This window comes from Arachis hypogaea, chromosome 6 (assembly GCF_003086295.3).
Source record: "Arachis hypogaea cultivar Tifrunner chromosome 6, arahy.Tifrunner.gnm2.J5K5, whole genome shotgun sequence".
In the NCBI taxonomy this organism is placed as follows: domain Eukaryota; kingdom Viridiplantae; phylum Streptophyta; class Magnoliopsida; order Fabales; family Fabaceae; genus Arachis; species Arachis hypogaea.
Genome location: NC_092041.1, coordinates 111,659,265 through 111,680,748, shown reverse-complemented (window position 1 = coordinate 111,680,748; position 21,484 = coordinate 111,659,265). Strand labels below are relative to the sequence as shown.

Sequence of the window (21,484 nt, the reverse complement as noted above, 5' to 3'; positions counted from 1 at the left end):
AGGTACCCACCCCCTTGTTCTCTCTTTGCCGACGTATACCTCATTTTGACGGAGAGCTTACAAGTATTCACCGGCGGACGAGTTATACACCGGCCAATCTCAGCAAGAACAACACCCATAATCTCTCCATACTTAAATATCGTGGGTTCGAGTCTCCTTATCTTCGATAAAAAAAAAATGTCATTGTATTAAGACTTAGGAGTTCAAATATCACTTTATACATATAATAATTCATTGACCAACATTCTATCTTTAAATAAAAGTATTTTTATTAAATAAGCAGCTAAAATTATGTTGAAAATACTTAAATGTGATTGATATATATAAAAACAAGAGAGTAAAACCCCATATTAGCGGGTAACGAATTTTGTATCCAATAAAGAACAACCAAAAAAATTTTCCATATCAAACAAATTAGTCCCTATTAAAAATATTCATTATTTTTTAGAATATCTGATAAATTAATTTTTAATAAAATATATTAAAAAATTAGTTTATTATTATTTAAAATATAAAAAATTTAATCTTGAATTATATTTTCTTAAATAATTAAAGACTAATTTATCACTTTTTAATAAATGTTGAGGATACATTTATTTTTTTATTTTATCCAATATTAATTTGCCTAATATTTTAAAAAATCAAGAACCAATTTATTAATTTTTGTAGTTAGAAATTAATTTATTATATACACAATTGTTAGAAACAAATTTAAATATCACTCAGTTTGATTTATATAAAATAGTAAAACACATAGACGATTAATGGGAAAAAGTTACTTAAATTTTTTTTAAAAATAACATTTATATCATTTTTATATACATTTCTTTTATATATTTTTTATGATATATAAGATAAATTTTTTATTTTTTCCCACTTCTTATCAATGATTTCAATTATTACAAATAAAAAATACTTCAAAAATATACAGAATGTTATATTATATATAATATTTTTCAATTTTTTTTATTATCATGACTCGTGAAATATCAGGCTTTTGGCTCAAGTTAGTTGGCTATTGTTCCATTATAACTTTATAAGGCTGATTAATAGGTAGAATTTAATTTTCATATGCCGAAAATTTAATTATAAGTATATGTAATATTACATTAATTAAAAATAATTATTATCTACTTAATATACTAAAACTGGGTTTTCCCCCAACTAATGAAAGTGAGGTGTCATTTTCTCGTGAATCCATTTTCCCTCCAAAATGAATGCATTTAATGAATAATGTATAATTATACTAATTTAGGAAAATATCTTTATTATAATTATATAAAATTAATATTTAATGCATTATTAAACTACTTACCAATTATTAATCAAAAATATTTTTAATTATTTTAAAGAATAGTGCATAATTATACTAATTTAGGAAAATATCTTTATTATAATTATATAAAATTAATATTTAATGCATTATTAAACTAATTATCAATCGAAAATATTTTTAAACATTTTAATTATATTCATTTTAATTATATTGATATCCTTCTAATTCTTATTCATTATCCAATGATTTTATTAGTGGCAAGTTGTTAACCCAAATGATAATAATAATTTTATTAGGATAAATATCAAATTCTATTCTTAATATAGAAATATAAAATTTAATTCCTTCCATTTTTATTTTACCACTATAAAAGACCATGTATGCTAGAAGAAAATATCATTCGTTTACTAATTACTCTTTCATTTGATAGCTTTTACAACAATTCTTTTTCTTCCTATGAGACGTCATTGCAAGAAGGCAACTATCGTGGACACAAACTACCATGCACACTCTCCAACTTTCGTGCTCATCATTCGGAGCTATATAAGATATGTTATCTATGAAGTATTTATAGACCATGGTATTATCATGTATGCATAAATAAAAAATGTTTCGTATTTAAATTTAAGCTATTTACCTGTTTGTGGTATATTGTAGTGTGAAATTACTTTCAATATGTATTGTGTAATGATATTATGTTCTAATTTAAGCTTTTACTTTAGAACTGTATTATGATTTTATCTCATCATTTTTTCTTAGATATCAAGTTGACGTATTTTTATTTATTATTATTATTGAAACGGATGTGATATGAAATGTACAAAAAAAAACTCCCACATTCAATTTATTTTATTGTAGTCTTCTATCTATTCTATTTATTTTTATTTTCTTTTTAAATGTTATATAATTTATTATAATTTATACCAATCTCCTTAGTATACTAAAATTGGGTTTTCTCCCAACTTATGACGGTGATGTGTCATTTTCTCATGAATTTATTTTTCCTCCAAAATGATTGCACTATTTCTCTCTTTAAATTTATTTTTAAAAATTATCTTTAATTGATATAATTATATTATAATTAGTATTTAATGAATGATACATAATTATACTAATTTAAGATAATCTCTTTATTATAATTATACTATTCTATTTTAAATTTATTTCAAAAAATTATCTTAATTATAATTATATAACAATATTATACTTAGCATTTAATGGATAATTTATAATTATACTAATTTAAAAAAATATTTCTATTATAATTATATAAAATCAATAATTAATGCATTATTAACCTAATTATCAATCAAAAATATTTTAACTATTTTAATTATATTGATATAATTCTATTTTTTATTCATTATCCTAAAATTTTATTAGTGACAAGTTATTATCTTAATGGTGGCCTATATAATAATAATAATAATAATAATAATAATAATAATAATAATAATAATAATAATAATAATAATAATAAGATAGAAAATTATATTTTAGAGAAATATAAATTAATTATTAATAATTGGTTATTAATAGTGATAATTATATGATTAATTTTTAGTAATTATTAAATATATTTAATATAAATAACCAAATTTAATCAGTTAACAAATGAAAGAAAATATTATTACACGATTGTAGAAGCAACAAAATATATATATATATATATATATATATATATATATATATATATATATATATATATATATATATATATATATTAATAACCAATTTAATATTAATAACGATAATTATCGTTATTATTCAATAATAATAATAATCTTTCCTTTTATTAAAACACTCATCTAATTGAATTAATATAAATATTTAATAAAAATAAAGGATGGATTTTTTGGTCTGAAGGATAATACAATCAAATATTCTTGAAGATTTTAAAGCTGTTAGTATATATTATTCCTATATTAATATACGCATGCATGTTACCTCATTTTTTCATAAATGGAAAATAACATTTACCCGTTAAATTTATTAGTTGCTCAACCGATTCATCTTATTTATTGTGATTAAAATTGATATATAATTATAAAGATTTTTTCCTCCATTAATTTTAGTAAAGAAATCCATGACGTAAAATAAAATAAAATAAAGTCAATATCTACTTTTTTTTCTCAATATTTTTTATATTTACGGTAAATATTAAATGTAAAAAAGAAAAAATAATATTAATTATTATCACTTTTATTTATTTATATTCATAATTAAATTTAATATAATTATAGTAAGTTTCTATAATTATAACAATTTATATCTGTTACATATATAGCAATTAGGCTATATATAATTATATATCTCCTCTTTTATATATACTTAGCAAGTATTTCTATTTATATAATCTACTTAATATATTAAAATTGGATTTTTTCTCAACTAATGAGAGTGAGGTGTGAATTCCTCATGAATTCATTTTCCCTCAAAAATAAATGCATTTAATGAATAATGCATAATTATACTAATTTAGAAAAATATCTTTATTATAATTATATAAAATTCATATTTAATACATTATTAAACTACTTATCAATTATCAATCAGAAATATTTTTAATCATTTTATTAATAATAATAATAATAATAATAATAATAATAATAATAATAATAATAATAATAATAATAATAATAATAATAATAATAATAATAATATACTTCTACTTAATATACTAAAGTTGTATTTTTTTCTAACCAATTGAAGTTAGGTGTCAATTTTTTATAAATTGTATTTTTTATATTACAATTAACATTTAATGAATAATGTATGATTATACTAATCTAGGAAAATATATTTATTATAATTATATAAAATTAATATTTAATACATTATCAACTAATGAAAGCGAGGTGTCAATTCTTCATGAATTTATTTTCTCTCTAAAATGAAAGTATTATTCTCTCTTCTAAATTTATTTAGAAAAATTAAAATTCCATGCTGAATATATGTGGCAAGTTAAAAAAAATAAGCAAGTTAATGGAATGAAAATATATTTCTATAACATATATAAGAATAATAATGTATATTTTTATTATATAAAAATTGAATTTCTGTACTTCATGATGGACGTGGCATACTTCTTAACATGTTTCTTAATTTATTTTTTATAACTCATTGAATACAATTTATTACAGTAAATTAATTATATCAACTAATTGATTTGATTAGGTATTTAAATATCACACAATTTATTATAATTTATACCAATCAAATAATTGTAATTTATTATATCAATTATTTTAATTCATTAATTTATAAGGTACATAATAACGTAGATGATTTGTTTTTTATACTAATTAAATACAATAAATACATATTAATTTAGTTAAAAAAATAATTGTCTCCTATGTTTTCCTATTTATTTTTTTTTAATTCATTAAATCCAATCAATTATAATAAATTAATTATATCAACTAATTAATTCAATCAATTATTTTCTAATTTATTTTTTAAATTCAATAAATCAAATAAAATTAATTATACTAATTATTTGTATTGACTAATTGATTTGATTAATTTTTAAAAATATTTTTATTTAATTTATTTTATTTATTTAAATATAACTAATTAGTTATTTAATTTTATTAGGATAAATATCAAATTCTATTTCTAATATAAAAATACAAAATTTTATTCCTTCAATTTTTATTTTACCACTATAAAAGACCATATATGCTAGAAGAAAATATCATTCATTTACTAATTACTCTTTCATTGAGTAGCTTTTACAACAATTCTTTTTCTTCCTATGATGTGTCGTCACAAGAAGGCAACTATCAATGACACAAATAAGCACACACTCTTCAACTCTTGTGCTCATCATTCAGAGCAATATATGATATGTTATCATGTATGCATAAATAAAAAATATCCATAATTAAGCTTAAGTCATTTACCAATTTGTGTGGTATATTATAATGTGAAATTACTTTCAATTTGTGTTGTGCAATGGTATTATGGTTTAATTTAAGCTTTTATTTTAGAATTGTGTTATGATTTTATCTCATCATTTTCTCTTAGATATTAAGTTGATGTATTTTTATTTATTATTATTGAAGCGGATGTGATATAAAATTTGTAAAAAAATAAAAAACTCACATTCGATTTATTTTATTGTAGTCTTCTATTCTTCTATTTCTTTTTATTTTTTTATTTATTTTATTTTCTTTTTAAATATCATATAATTTATTACAATTTATACCAATTAATTAATTATAATTGATTAATATCAGTTAGTTTAGTTCATTGATTTATAATATACATAATAAAATAGATCATTTGTTACTTAGACGTTTATTTTTCTAAAATCTAAATTTGAATAATTATATTTCAGTTTTTGTTATAAACAAAATATTATTAATAATGAATAATAATTAACCACTTATACTTTTAATAAAAGTATTTGGATGATTTTTATATTTATTAATATTAATTATTGATTATTTTTCATAAATAAATTATATTATAATTTTATGTTAGTTCATAATTGATTAATGATTAATGTTCATGAAGCTATGTTACTCTAAATTTTATATTTTATAAATATTTTATTTAAATATAATTTTTTAACATAAAAATGTAGTATTTTTAATAATATCATAATTTTATATTTTTTAATTATTCTAAATGAATATTTTATCAAATACTAATTAAAGTCATTCTTCCCTTTGCTTTTACTAATCTATTATCTAACTATTATATAAAATTAAAATCGTATTAATGAATTTAATATTAAAGTTAATTTGGCTTTTTATTATTTAGAGTGTTTTTCAATCAATAATTTTATACTCCTTACTTTTTTTTCGGTTTCATTTTGAATTTTAATTTAGTACTCAAAGATAGTGAAATTCCATTGATACTGAAATAAAATTACAAAAGGGTCCATAGGGTAGAATAAGTAAAATAATATGATACCCACATTGCAACATCCAAATGAAACAACTTAGGATCTAAAATGTTTATCTTTCTCTTTCTCGCCATCTATTATATTATCTATTCTATCTATTTTATTATATAAAAATCGAATTTTTACCTTTAATGATAGAATAAACGTAGTATGCTTCTGCTTTATTTTGTTTAACTCATTAAAGGCAATTCATTATGATGAATTAATTATATCAACTAATTGATTTGAATAGATATTTAAGTATCACACAATTTAAAATTATGTATATTAATTATTTGATTTAATTTTTATGATATATAAATTTAAGGAATAAATTAAAATAAGATAATTATTACTTATTTAAATTGAATATAACAAATATAAATTAATTTAGTTAAAAATTTACTATTTTCTAATCTTCTATACATAAAAATGACAAAATAAAATTATAAAAATAATCTTTTTATCACTTTTGCTATTTTAATTTTATTTTTTTTGCTTTTTTTATGTATAATTTTATTTTATATTAACTTTGTTTATTTAATAATAAAATATACTCATATTAATTCTATCATATAATAATATATTAATCGAAAATTTTCAATAGCTATCAACTACATCTAATAGAATGACTGAGAAGTGAGAACTACGAGAAGTTAAACCCAAGTTCAAAATGCTAAAATAAAGAAAAGAAAACAGTGGATATATGATTAGAGAAAAATGTATAATAATGACAAAATATACTAAAATTGTATTTTTTTCTCCAACTAATAAAAGTGAGGTGTTAATTCCTCATGAATTCATTTTTTCTCTAAAATGAAATCACTATTTTTTTCTAAATTTATTTTAGAAAAATATATTTATTATAATTATATTACAATTAACATTTAACGAATAATGCATGATTATACTAATTTAGAGAAATATTTTTATTATAATTATATAAAATCAATATTTAATACATTATCAACTAATAAAAGTGAGGTATCTATTCCTCATGAATTCATTTTTCTTCCAAAATAAAAGTACTATTCTCTCTTCTAAATTTATTTTAAAAGAAAATCTTTATTAATAATTATATTACAATATTACAATTAGCATTTAATGAAGAAAAAGTCTAGGGGCCAGCAACTTTTTCAAATTCTTGCCAGCATATAACCAGCAAGAAAAAGTGAGCCATTGGATGAAATCTCACACCATTAAAACCATCATTGATGGCTATTTGATGGCTACAAATACCAAAAGTTGCTGGCCCCCTAACACTCCTCTTTAATGCATAATGCATAATTATAATAATTTACAAAAATAAAATAAAGTCCAGTCATTTATCTTCTGACTGCACACATGTGTAGAATAACTTTTAAAAAGGAGTCATGTATAGTAAATGCGCTCGATGATTGTAAAACTGTATACTAATATTGATATAATATTATTTCAGGTATATGTTTTGCAGGCATCAAAGAAAAGTGTTGAGTTATTTTTTAGTAAATTTAAATTATTTATTGTTTATTAGAGAATTTTGTGCATTAGAATTTTCTAATAATTTATTATTTATTTTGAGCTAATTTTGATATGTCCTTACTTGATAGTAAAACAACATATAAAAATTTGTTGGTGGGTCTAAGTATTATTAAGTTATTTATGGTAACATTAAGTATATATGTTTGATTTATTAAAGAAAGTAGATTACTAAAACCAATTAATAACTATTTTAGAGTTAATATATTTAACACTAGATTAAGAAAAACAAATAATACATAATATATTATATTTTTATTAATCAAATTATTATAATTTAAATTAATTTTAACAAAATAATTTAAAATTATAATTTTAATCTTATCACGTGCATGGCACGGGTTAATACACTTGTTTTTTTTCTAAAAAACATTTTTCACTTGTTCTCCCCACTGTCTGATCCTTTCCCGTTCCGAAACCCAGCCAGCCACCGCCGTCAGCCACTTCCGCTGTCCACAACCACTGTCTGCCTCCATGTAAGTACTGCTTTCTGCTTCCATGTGATCTCTTTCAAATCTTGTTTTTCTTCTCTGTTTTCCTTTGCTCATAAAAAAAGAGAATGGTTTTTGTTTCTTTCACCGAATCACTGTGTATGTGATTGATTCAATTTCTATTATAATTAACTCTTTAGTCACTTCTTGCTTCTCACACTCACATGAGTTGGTCCCTTTGCTTTTCTCTTTAGAACTTGGACCAACAATCTCCATGAGTCTCACTCAGCCATTTATCCCGTTAACTTGAAGTAAACTTCCATTTTGAAATTCCGAAGATTGGTTAGAAGAAATTGTTGTTGTTGTTGTTGTTGTTATTATTATTATTATTGTTTGGTTTCCCACGGTATCCTTGGCCTGCTACTAATCTTTTGCGGATCGGAATTCCATTAAAGGTTTGCTGAGCAATGCACAAGGCGAGATTCGCCCGCTTAAGCATGCGAGTGAGCTAAGCTAACCATTCGACCAGCCCAAGTTGGTTATTATTATTTATTATTTATCCCCAAAAGGTTCATAGTTATAATGTGTGATTTTAATCTTGCATAAACTGCCATATTGACCTGCTAAATATTAGTTCATTGGCAAAATAGTCCTTACTTTGGGTGGATTTGTCAAGCAGAATTGGGTAATGAATATGTGAAGGACTATTTTTTGGGAACTAATCTTTGGAAGGTCAAAATGATGATTTTACTATTGTGAATCCGTTGCCATTCCTAAGTATGACTTAGCTTCTTTTTTCTTCTTTTTATGATTTTTGACTTACTGAGATGCACATGCTTTCTTAATTTAGAGTTCTGGTAGCCTTCCCCTCAAGAGCCATAGAAGTTGTCTCCATGGCTATGCCTACAAGGGCCCTCTTCCAGGATTCGCTGCGATCCAAAAGCACTCCACTCTTCAAATTCATGTTGTTCCTCTTTTTACTGTCTATGGTATAGAACAACAAACTATTCTCTCATTGTTTGCAACTTCCTTTACCTTATTTTTGTCCTCTTCATTGGAGTGAAAGTGAAAATACCCTAAACTCAATACTTGAATTCACTAACATTGATCAGTTTCCTAGCTGGATTTCTCATTTATCAGTAAACCCTCTTATTTATTTTAATTTTTTCTTTGATCTCTGGCATTATTTCCACTAGGTGCTGGGACATGAAACTGTGGAAGTGGAGCACTACCCGCTGGTTGTGAGTACTTGGCCGTTTGTTGAGGCCGTTAGAGCTGCTTGGAAGGCTGCTGATGGTGGTTCAACAGCTGTGGATTCTGTGGTTGAGGGTTGCTCAACTTGTGAGGAACTGAGATGTGATGGAACAGGTGCAAACTGAAACTATTTCGAAGATAACTTGGATTTTTTTAATAAGTAACACGTTTTCTTTTTCCTCTTGGTTAATTGCTTGGTTGGGCTACTGATTGTTCTTCATCATATTTGTGTCATTGTGTATCGAATTTATTTTGATTAACATGTTTTTCATTTCTTATTGAGTGTTTGACTATAATAATACTTTACCTAAGAGGTTTCAGAGTGCACTATAAACAACTTGCTTCTCCTTTTGCTTTGTCGTAGAATATCAATTAGATTGCTTCAAACAACCAGTTTGTTAGATTGTTTAGCATTGCACACAATCTATGTATTTTTCTGCTTGATATAATAACTATTCAATTTCATTGGAGGATTTCATATCAATGATAAAGCTTGTTTAGTTGGGGATTTATTATTATTATTTTTTCAATTTTGTCATATATGGAAGGGGAAGAATAGATTTTGATGCTGTTCTCTATACTGAGATTTTCTCTTCTGGATTTTTTTCCCTGCCTTCTGCATATCTTATTCTAAAAAGTTGGTCCGGGTGGAAGTCCAGACGAGAATGGAGAAACTACAATTGATGCTCTGGTCATGGATGGGGTAACGACCAATTACCATGTTCTATAGTAATTGAATTTATTAGTATTCTCTCTTTTTTTGTGATACATTTTTGTGTATCGGCATGACTTTTGGTCTAATCTTCCTCTAAGGAGATACATAGGCGACTATGGAAGTAGGAGCTGTCGGTGCCATGAGATATGTAAAGGATGGAATCAAGGCTGCTAGGTTAGTAATGCAACATACTGAGCACACATTGCTGGTAGGAGAGAAAGCATCGTCATTTGCGATATCAATGGGTCTTCCAGGACCCACAAACCTGAGTTCATCAGAATCTATAGAGAAGTGGGCTAAATGGAAAGCTAATAACTGCCAACCCAATTTCTGGAAGAATGTCTTACCTGAAAACAGCTGTGGTCCTTATCGCCCGACAAGTTACCTGGAGCATACCGATGAAACGTGCTTGAAGACTTATCCGATGCAAACTACTGATTTAAGATTTCTTGATCTTGGTCATCGGATCCATGATACTATATCAATGGCCGTTATTGATAGAGTAAGATTTTCATAAGAAATAACATAAAAGTTTATTAACTTTTATGTCTCATATCGCCGATGCAAATAACTTTATATTTGGCATAGATGGGACATATTGCTGTTGGCACATCGACTAATGGGGCGACGTTCAAGATTCCTGGCAGGTATGCTTGTCAAAGCCAAAAATTTAAGCAGGCATATCTTTTCATTTCTTCAATGACTGGTTTTCTTTCTTTTTTAGCCAATTTTTGTCTTCCTTTTGTAAGATGCACTTGTGATTTATTTATATGTTTTCTGTTGTAAGAAGTGCATACTAACTCTCATATTTGCAAAACTTAATCTGTTATCTGGACTCTTCTTATACTGAAGTTTCTTTTTTTATTATTTGTTTACAGGGTAGGTGACGGTCCGATAGTTGGATCGTCTGCATATGCTAATGAAGAAGTTGGTGCATGCTGTGCAACTGGGGATGGTGACATCATGATGCGCTTCCTTCCATGGTACCATACTGCTCCAAACTCCATAGTTTTTAACTGGTGTAGATCAATATCTAATTTGAGTTGCCTTTAGTTTTATTTTATTTTTAAAATTCAGCAGTAAAATCAGAAGTGTTGCTCCTGACGAAATTTGGTCTATTCATGTAGAGAGAGCAATGTCTGATCTTTTCCAATATAAATTTAAGGCACAGAGATATGTAACAAATTGGCTTGATTCTGAAATGCAACAATGTAGTGCCATTCTGATAATACTAGTTCAGAGAAGTGTAAGAAAAGAACATAGCAATGATAGAGACACAAGCTGGAAAAGAATAAAAAATGTGTTATTCAATTCTGTACTCTAGAACCATTTTGATCTGCAGAAAAAGTTAGTATTTATAGAGGAGAAATGTTTTCTATACTTTCTTGCCCGTAGACTGAGCTGATATTCACGTCTTTACCATTGAATGGAAGTCATGGGTCATCAAGTTCACATGAAATTGGTCCCACACCCATCCAATGGTAGAGAAATGTTTGTTTGCTCTGTGTATAAAATAAAAGTCAGTACAAATAACAGATTTCTTTATAAAGACTCAAATTGAGTGTTTTCGAGAGTCTCTGTTGAAGTTCCTTATATATATATTCTTGCCTCCATTTCCTTATCAACCTTTAATACACAACCATATTCAATAATCGTCATTGAATTGCTAATTTTGTTTAAGGGAAATATTGGAAACCAACTTTTTCCAGCCACAATGAGCCAACATTTTTCTTTCCCTTTAAATTTCTCTCCGCTCCCCTTAATCCTTATTCATCCACTATTCTGTTGGCAGATTACTGGTTAATAAAAAGTTGGTTTCCTCATAAAACAGGTTACGTTATATGGAAACGATATGGAGACACGAGTTTGTTGGTATTTGGAAACTTTATAAAGGCAAGACTCTGTTGAATTCTTTTACAGCACACTTTCCTAGCCCGTTAAAATAAGTGAAAGTAAGTAGAGAATGAACAGAGTATTGAGGGAATTTAGAACTATATCTAGGCCTGACTCTGCTGGACTCTTTCATAGCACCCTTTTCTTTGATAAAACACTTGCCTCTGTACTTTGTAGTTGTTTGTACCTGATCTTGAAATTCGAACTCCTTGCAGTAGAAGCTTAGAAACTAGGACGTAGAAACAGTATAATTGAAGTTAAGGTATAACATGGTACTTCTGGCCACCAGAATGATTTCCATGACACTATGACAGTGAACATTACGTGGAAGCAAGTCGTCATTCATGATTGCATGTTATGATAAGCAACTTCATCTCCATGATATTAACCATGTGATTACATAAACATAACCTTAATGTTACGAAGCCTAGGATGCTTAGATGGACGAGTAGTCACACATGACTAGCTAGGATTAGGAAAGATTGCATCAGAGAGTGTCTTGCAGTGTCAAACTATTGAAAAGGTGATAGAATCATATCTTACATGGTATGAATATATTCAGAGAAGGTATGTCATGTAACGAGGAAATAATTAAAAGAGATCTAAAAATAAATGGTTTAAACACTGATGATGATTATGATAGGGTATTGCAGTGTCGTTTGATCGATATAGCTGACTCCATCTAATAGAGCAAGACTTAGTTATTGTTACAAATGTTTTTGACAACTTTGTTAAAGTTTGTTAATCTTGAGAATTTACCATTATGGTGAGCACACCTAATCCATCATCTGGAAATGTAAATGGAAACCCTTTTCCCCACTTCCATACAGCTTGAACTGAAAATAGACACTATTGTATTGGTAATTCTATAGTATGGTTTACACACAGATTTATAGGGCAATTTGCCGGGGTTTGATTCATATATCTAACTCCTCTTAGTGACACAAGGCTTTATTGTTATAGTAGTCATCGTCCTTGTGTAGTTACAGCTTTAGTTTCTAGTTTGTATGTGTTTCCTCTTAGTGTGTTTTCTTTTACAAATATCAAGATTAACAACAACCATATTCAATTTCAGTTATCAAGTTGTTGAAAGCATGAGGTTGGGAATGAATCCGGAACTTGCTGCGAAAGATGCAATAGGGAGAATAGCAAGAAAGTTTCCAGATTTTATGGGAGGCATTGTTGCCGTTAACAAAAAGGGGGAACACGCCGGAGCTTGCCATGGATGGACATTTCAATACTCAGTGAGGAGCCCTGGAATGAAAGATGTGCAAGTCTTTACTGTGCTACCCTGAAAGGTAGAACACTATTCAATAAATTAGCCTTACAATATTAAGGTTAGTTAGTAAATTGGGGACTAAAGTGTGAAATATTGGAATGTTGGAGAATTTGGTGTTTTACTTAGATGTGGGAGTATTCTGCAAATATGCCATACGCCAGGAGCAAATTGCAAATAACTATTATAAAGTATTAAAATACTTGATTTTGAAGTTTACCACGAGTGTAATTTCGTAATTTCACACGTTTAATAGTAAGGAGGATAGCTGCAAATGTTCATTGTTCATATTTCATTGTGCATAAGCCGTGAGACTTCGATTGAGAGGATCTTGCAGTTTTAGGATAATTTGAGAGTAAACTAAACTAACCAGTAACCACCACAAGCTTTGAGTGGTGCAATGGACACCGACAGTGTAGGTCGGTGGAAGGTTGTTGCGGCAGCGGCAGCGGGAGGGCAAAGCTGGCGGAGACAATTAACAATTGGATACTTTGAACAAACAAAAAGTTTATTCAAGTTGAAACTAGGGCAGCTGCACACTGATAGGATCGGATATAGTCTATAATTCTATTTGATCCGTATTGTACTCATCGGATCGGATACGATATTCGCATTTTTTCAAATTAGATCTGATTCTTGCGGATCGGATCGGATATCAGGTATATCCGTATAATTCAAAAAAATTTGTTTTAATGTCTTTTTTGGCTCTAGAAAATCTAGTTTTTCACCTGTTTAAGCCTATTTACTCCTAAAATATTAGTAATAAAAGTTCTCTTGAATAATAAAAGAAAAATAATAACACAAGATTTAAGTTTAATTATTCTAAGTTAAAGTAGAACATAAAAAATTAAAAACAAGATATTATAAAATTCATAAAACAACACACTAAAATTCATATCACATTAGGATTTACTTTCTTAAACTATACTATTTATATGAGACGTGCGAATATGCGGATCGAATCCGCGGATATCACTATTGCGGATCAAATCCGATCCAATCCGATAACTCTGCGAATCGGATAATATTCGTAAAATTTGAATCGGATGCAGATATGCATATATTATCCGATTCATGTGCAGTCTTAGTTGAAACCATAAAATGTACATATATTGTAGTGTTATCGTTGGTATGAACTACTTAGTTGGAATAGATTGGCAACTTTAATCTCACGCTAAATTTTGCAACATTAAAGCTTTGCACTCCACTTTCAAAATCAATGTGCTTTAGTATTTTTATTACTTTAAATTAATTAATGTTTAATTTTAAACTATAATTTTATATATCTTAAATAATTTTAACCAATCTAGTCAAATTAAACTAAACAAATTTTATTAAAAAAATTTAATAACCATTCATTATAGATAAAAACAATATATATATATATATATATAGAGTAATTAATTTAGTGTCTGTTTTTTAGTATATATATAATATTTTTATATATTTTTATTTGTTTTGAAAAACATTTTTTATGAAAAATTTTCTGATTTTTGCATAACCTTTCATGCAAAATTATAAGAAAACATTGAATATTAATTTTTTTAGCTAATAATCAGCTAACATGTTCCTTTTTTTTTCTTTAATCTTTACTTATTCATTACTTTATTGACTAATTGTTAGATAAAATAGTTGATTCTTTGACAAAATCGTAAAATTATATATTCCCTTGATAAAAAACAAAATCAATGAATTTTCCCCCCAACTATAAAATAATATTGAACAAGTGTGACGATTATTGATTAGGTATAAGATATGAGCAGATGCTCTATAATTTGGATGCCAGACAATTGCAAGAAAAAATTGCTTAAAACTATGTCATATCGCTGCTATCACTAGGGGTGGCAAGCGGGAAAACTCGCCCCGCCCCGCCAGAAGCCCGCCATTTGGCTGGCGGGCTGGCCCGCCCTGCACCGCCTAGTGAGGCGGTCACAAAATCCCAACCCGCCCCGCCTAACGGCGGGTTGGCGGGCCGGCGAGCTAAGCCCGCCAAATATCCTGTTTTTTTTTTAACTATTAAATAATATATATAAAGATATAAAAAAAATCTCTTTTGTTTTTTACTTTTAACTATTATAATTTCTAAAAGTATAAATAAATTATAATTTTTGTATTCACAAACATTAAAGTCTTTGTAATTATAAATATCTAATAAACATAATTATAAACCAAGTTTTCATCCAAAACATAATTATAAATATTGTTTCCAAAACAAAATAAATATAATCCAAAACATAATTAACAATATTGTCTCTAAAACAAAACAAACATAATCTAAAACATTCAATTTTTATCTTCATTCTCTTGTAAGTTGGGTTGGGGGAAGTTAGATTTTGGTAAAAAAAATTGTAAAAATACCCCTTGCTAAAAAAATACTAAACCCGGCGGGGAAGTCCGCCCCGCCCCGCCAAAGCCCGCCAAAACCCGCGGTTTAAGCGGTGCGGGTTAAGCGGGCTTTTGCTATTTGACGGTCCCAATTTTCCAACCCGACCCGCCTTTTTTGGTGGGTTACGCGGGCCGGCCCGGCGGGTTTAGGCCCGTTTGCCACCCCTAGCTATCACCAACCACTTTTTGCCTTTGGATGAAAAAAAGTGCGTCTATATATTATTAAAATCAATTAGGTTGGATGTGAAAAAAAAAAATTATCAAATCAATTATTTATAATAAAATATAAAATACATATTAAAAATAATTTAAATAATACACATATTCACATACAATTATATAGTAGTTGATTTTCTGTATGCACATAGTATTTTTGTATTATGATTTAATTGTAACATTTGTCCTCAATATATTTGAATTTATTCAGTTTGTAATTGATGAAATTAAAATAAATGAATTAATAAATAAATAGAATTAATCTAATCAAATGAACTAATAGTCCAATATTCATTTTTTTATTATTTACATAAAACAAAACATTTAAAAATATAATGGACTTCCATGAAGCTACCCCTATAAACCGCCAAAATTTTCCATGAAGATATCTTTGTGAAGGGGCAGAATATATTAATAATCAGCTGAGAGAAGTATCTGTTTTCTCCAATGAATCATGTTTTTTGTGTGTCACCCGAAGAATAATAATGAAAAATCAAATCTGCATGAAAAGAAATCAATCAAAATCAAATCTCTAAGAAAGTTCAATAGGTGCCTAACTATCAAAAGACCAAATGAAAATGCAGAAAGATTTTATCTCTATGTAAAATATGAAATTAGTCAAAAACAAAGAAATTTAGAGCAACCATATTTTCGGCGCAGCATGCAAGTATTGCCATTAGTCTTAATCAAGAACTGAAGATCACAACCAAAAAGGGAAGCCTAAGAATGTGCTTCTATACTTCTTTTTTTCTTAGGCTGTACCAAACTGCAACTACTTCTTCGGAAATAGTGACAATTTTACATGACAAAGCGTCGCTTTTTATTTTTCGTGTGAGAGAAGGATGTATCTCAGAATGATGTGAGAAGAGATGAGTTTTACGCTGCTATGGCTTAAAGAAATCGGTGCCTCCGATTTGTTTCATTTTTTGAACCAACAATCACAAATCGGACGGTCCGATTTGTGTTTTTAAAAATAAAAAAAATTTTAATGTTGAAATCGGACCGTCTGATTTTTATTTTTAAAAATAAAAAAATATAAAATACAAATCGGACCCTCCGATTTGTAGTTTATTTTTTTCTTCAAACAAATCGGACCGTCCGATTTGAATAATACCAATAAAAAAACACCGTATCGAAGAAAAATACCTCATCTTCCAATAACAATGTATTACACATATATTTAATCAATATTAAAAAAAATTAGCCACAAAGCGTCTTCTTTTATAATTTATGTAATATTCTTTTTTTTTTTATCAAATTAGAGGATTTTATTTATTTTTTATTGAAAAACTATAAAACATGTACATATATCAATTTTTTAATAGATCCAAAAAAATAAAGAGACAATTAATTTCGAGAGAGAGAGAGAGAGATTATAATGTTGTAGTTCTATTTGGTTTGCACTATACTGCAATATCTGCAATTATTACTAAAAATTTGATTAATATAATATAACCTAATACAACGAATTAAAAAAGACAAAGATATCCTAAGAGTGGGCCAATTTAACTGAATTTAAAAAATTATCTAATAAATGAAGGATATTTGTGAAATCTTTTTAACCATATATATTCTTAAACAATGTAAAATTTCTTAAATCTAAGTATACAGTATATAAAAAGTATAATATATATTAATAATATATATTTTAATAATTTTAATCGTTAATTTTAATTATAAAAAGTATATAATATATATTAATTAAAATCAACGACTAAAATTACTGAAACGTCGGTATTTTAAGTATAAATTTAGATCTTTTAAATTTTAAATTTTTATTTTAGAAGGTAAAATATGATCTTTCATTATTAAATAGTTTTTCTCTTATATTTTTTCTTAGTCCTACTTATAAAATAAATATGAGAAATCACATTTTACTTTTTAAAGTGAAATCTAAAATTTAGAGGATCCAAATTCTTAAATACATTTAAATATTTTTTTATCCTACATTCATGATAATATTCCCAAAAAAGGGTCAAATCTACTAGCTTGACTAAACCCTAAAATGTTGAATTTCTATGCTAGTGGTATTAGCGAAATGGTAACTGTATGGAGTCAAAGTCATAATATGCGACGATTCTATAGATTTTCATAATCTTGTCTTACTTACCTCGGAAACAAAAATCTTATTGAAGACGCGGTTCCACAAGGAAATAAAGTGGTTTGCCATTCACGCTGCAATCATCCTGAAACCACAACCTCATTTCCATAATTCAAATATTCTTGAACATGGACTTTTTACCCTCTTCATTGGTGATCATAAAAAGGACTAAAGTTTTTAGTCATTACCTTAAAATGAGACAGACCAATGATACAAGCACATTCCACTACTTCAGCACCACCACGTTCTACGAAAACAATTTCACACAACCTTATATCATATTTTTTTTATTATTATTATTATTTTTTTATGGTGCAAACCATATGGAAAATTTTTAAATATTCTAAAAATAATGTTGTTCTAGTAATAATGTAATATTAACTATTAATATCAATTATCTATATATTTATGATTAAGATCTATGACTAAAACCAATGAAACACTAGTATTTCTAAAATATTTGATACTCTTCCCGATCTTATAGCATATTTGAGACAACATAGATGTAGTGTCATTTTCAAGTGTTTTACTCGACTGTTTACTATGTTTAATGTTTAAAGTCTTATAACTGCAAGCATATCATTGAGTAATAATGTAAACGTCTTTAGTCAAAAACGGATAAAACTTACTTTTTTATATAAAGGCTCAATAAAGCAAATTTGAATTATTTGGGCTAATTTTTTTTTGTCTCTCTATTTTAGCATTATTATAATGTAAAACTCTTTTACATTGTAACTACATAACAATTAAACTCGCTAATTAATTAAAGAAAAAAAAGAAAAGAATATTATATATAAAGTGGAAAAAATGATAATATTAGAAGGGTGGAAGTTACCTAGGAGAGTAATTGCTGCAGATAGAGTTCCACCAGTAGCCACCAAATCATCAATAACAATGGCTTTGTCACCATGTTTCACAGCACCAACATGCATCTCCAAACAATCACTTCCATATTCTAGATCATATTTTTCTGAAATTACTTCACCTAAATATGAACCACGAGTTAAGTAGCACCATTAATGAAACAGAATAACACAACTAAAAGAACAAGCATTATATGACAATGTAACTTAAAGCAAAAACTAAGCAACATGTTATGTCCTGCTTCTAAATATTGAATGCAAGCATGGTAGTTTTCAAAATCTTGTTCCATTCAAAATCGATATAATAGCTTAAGAACATATTTTCAACCCCATGGATGCTTTGGTTTCTCTGTTTCAGTCAGCTAATCAACAAATATTGATAGAACATATGTACCTGGTAGCTTTCGAGGTTTGCGCAAAGGAACAAACTTTGAACCAATGGCTAATGCTATTGAGGGGCCAAAAAAGAATCCCCTAGCTTCCACTCCTGCATATTAATCAAATAATCTAATCAAATTAGCACATAAGATTGAAGAGGGTCAACATCATTAGCAAAGAACATGGCCTTTTAGGTTATGTTTATTGCTTAGTATTTAAGACAGGACATACATACAAAGATTCTAAGACAGATGTAAAATGACTTTATTTCTGTTTTACAAGATTCTCTTTCTATTTCCCAATGTCTTGTACTGTATTTCTGTTTTACCTCAACTCAAGCAAAACCTTAATGCTTCTAAACAGAAAATCCCACATTGAAATGGATCCAGAAAACACAGTTCAAGGAATGCAACTATTGCTTAAGATCAATGCCATGACTGAATTCGTCTAAAATTGTTACTAATACTAATTGCTCAAGTGATACATTATACTACATGATGAAAGGAGATAAAATCACATAACATAACAGCAGGGACTAAGTGAAAAATTCAATTGACATAAAGAGTCATTAACAAGAAAATATTATTGTGGAATTGACAGCACAATGTTTAAAAATAAATAAATAAGTTAAAATAGAGAATATTGATATAACAGTTTCAAATATTCAAATAGAACAGGAACATGATTGATGCAGCCAGCAACTAATATGAATATCCTAGGCATTTGCTTCACCCTTTCTGCTACTAATAAAGATTCACATAATAATAAAATATAATTACTTTTCTTACAATAAGACAAAAAAAAAAAAAAGAAGCATAGGATTAAAAAAATACGGTTCTACGTTGTAATGTGTAATATAAAAAAGTAGTAATTAGTTGTAGGCAAAAAAAGAGAATGTCACAAAAAAATAAATAATATTACCGGCAACAATGGAAATTCCCATGTCTTTGTAACGATCAACAAAAATGTCAATTGTGTCCTTAAAAACCTTATGATCCAACAACAATGTCGTTATGTCCTGAAACATTATCCCTGCACTCATTTCATTATTATTATTCATATTTAAAAAATATATTATTGAAAAAAAGAAAACGCATACAAAAAAACTAGTCATGGATCTCTAAAAAACATAAGAGAGAATTATTAATATTAATTATTAAGACCTTGTTTGGGGAAGTGAGGAACGACTCTGATGGCTTCAGTGATGGCCTTGAGCCTTGGATCTTGTGGTTTTGGAGCATTGTGTTTGGAAAACATGTTTCTTTCTTGTTTGTGTTTTGTGGTTTTGTCGTTTGGAGAGGAAAAGTTAGTTGGGAGGTTATGTTTCTTTTTTACTTTTTTTTTTCTTTTTCCCTCGCAAACAGTTTCTGTGTGCAAAGTGATTTTGGAGCAATTTGATTTTGAGTTGTGAAACTGGTTAGTGTTTTTGAGCTCAACAAGAACACAGAACCACTTATATACACGCGATTGCAGCACCACGTGTTCCTCACGCGCACAAATTTTTTTTTCTTTTTTTTTGTTTTTTTCCGCTAATTTCTTTACTAAAATTTTGACTACAGTGGTCTAATTTAGACTTGGTAAAATTTTTTAGAAAAGTTTTGTATTTCTAGTGTTCTATTTGGTAAAGAAAAAAAAATTAATTTATAATTTAGAATTTAGAATATAATGTTAAAAGTTTATGATTTAGAATCTAAAATTTAAAATAAATAAAATAATTTTTTAAAAAATTGATTAATATTAACTAAAAAAATTAATTTTCTAACATTAAAAAATTAGTGCATGTTATGATGAAGAGATATAAAGATTCTTTTTTTATAATTAGTTAGATACTTATCTAAGAGAATGTGTTAGACTGTTAGTTTATGTTTATTAAAATTTTTAAATAAATTATATCTTTTTTTCATTCTCTTCACACATAATTTTTTTCCTTATATAATTCTCCAAAAAAATTATGCGCTTATTTTTAAAGCTTTTAAAATTAGGAGTGTCTTTATAAAGCATTTAAGGAGATATTTTTTAAAGTTAGTTTAATTTATACTTATCAAAATTAAAAATTTATTAATAAATATCTAAATTTATTTTTATATTTATGTTTATTATTATAATATTTTTAAATTTTAAAATTATTTTACTAAATATAATTATTATTTTTTGTATTTATAAAATTAAAATTAGTTTAACTTATTAAATATATGTGCTATATTTTTTTTTTAAATTATCTTTTAAAAACCAACCTTAATAAGATACTTTTATAATCCGCTCTCACCACTCACCAGTCATACCT

The 21,484-nt window shown here is 26.9% G+C and overlaps 2 protein-coding genes across 27 annotated transcripts; one reads left to right on the top strand and one right to left on the bottom strand.

The window, feature by feature from the left end:
- The first annotated feature begins 8,027 nt into the window (after window positions 1-8,027).
- LOC112755725 (probable isoaspartyl peptidase/L-asparaginase 3) lies at window positions 8,028-13,476 on the top strand. 25 transcript variants are annotated; one of them, XM_025803989.3, is made up of 10 exons: window positions 8,038-8,164; window positions 8,374-8,461; window positions 8,575-8,688; window positions 8,970-9,108; window positions 9,316-9,487; window positions 10,012-10,076; window positions 10,198-10,590; window positions 10,677-10,735; window positions 10,967-11,071; window positions 13,057-13,476. In XM_025803989.3, exons 4-10 carry the CDS (start codon window positions 9,013-9,015, stop codon window positions 13,274-13,276), a joined length of 1,110 nt encoding a protein of 369 aa, XP_025659774.1. In that variant the 5' UTR covers window positions 8,038-8,164; window positions 8,374-8,461; window positions 8,575-8,688; window positions 8,970-9,012; the 3' UTR covers window positions 13,277-13,476. The 25 variants fall into 25 exon arrangements, with proteins under 25 accessions (XP_025659780.1, XP_025659778.1, XP_072053761.1 ...); XM_025803996.3 differs by having other exon boundaries at window positions 8,047-8,164; window positions 8,575-8,653; XM_025803990.3 differs by having other exon boundaries at window positions 8,048-8,164; window positions 8,374-8,430.
- A 2,600-nt stretch (window positions 13,477-16,076) lies between these two features.
- Window positions 16,077-20,622, bottom strand: LOC112754185 (adenine phosphoribosyltransferase 5-like). Of its 2 annotated transcripts, none has more exons than XM_025801755.3 (7): window positions 20,364-20,622; window positions 20,122-20,232; window positions 19,217-19,309; window positions 18,795-18,944; window positions 18,148-18,206; window positions 17,969-18,044; window positions 16,077-16,357 (listed from the first exon to the last, which is right to left on the bottom strand). In XM_025801755.3, the coding sequence occupies exons 1-6, from the start codon at window positions 20,455-20,457 to the stop codon at window positions 17,985-17,987; spliced, it is 567 nt and encodes a 188-aa protein (XP_025657540.1). In that variant the 5' UTR covers window positions 20,458-20,622; the 3' UTR covers window positions 16,077-16,357; window positions 17,969-17,984. The 2 variants fall into 2 exon arrangements, with proteins under 2 accessions (XP_025657540.1, XP_072054500.1); XM_072198399.1 differs by having other exon boundaries at window positions 20,122-20,218; window positions 20,364-20,592.
- Window positions 20,623-21,484: the final 862 nt, after the last annotated feature.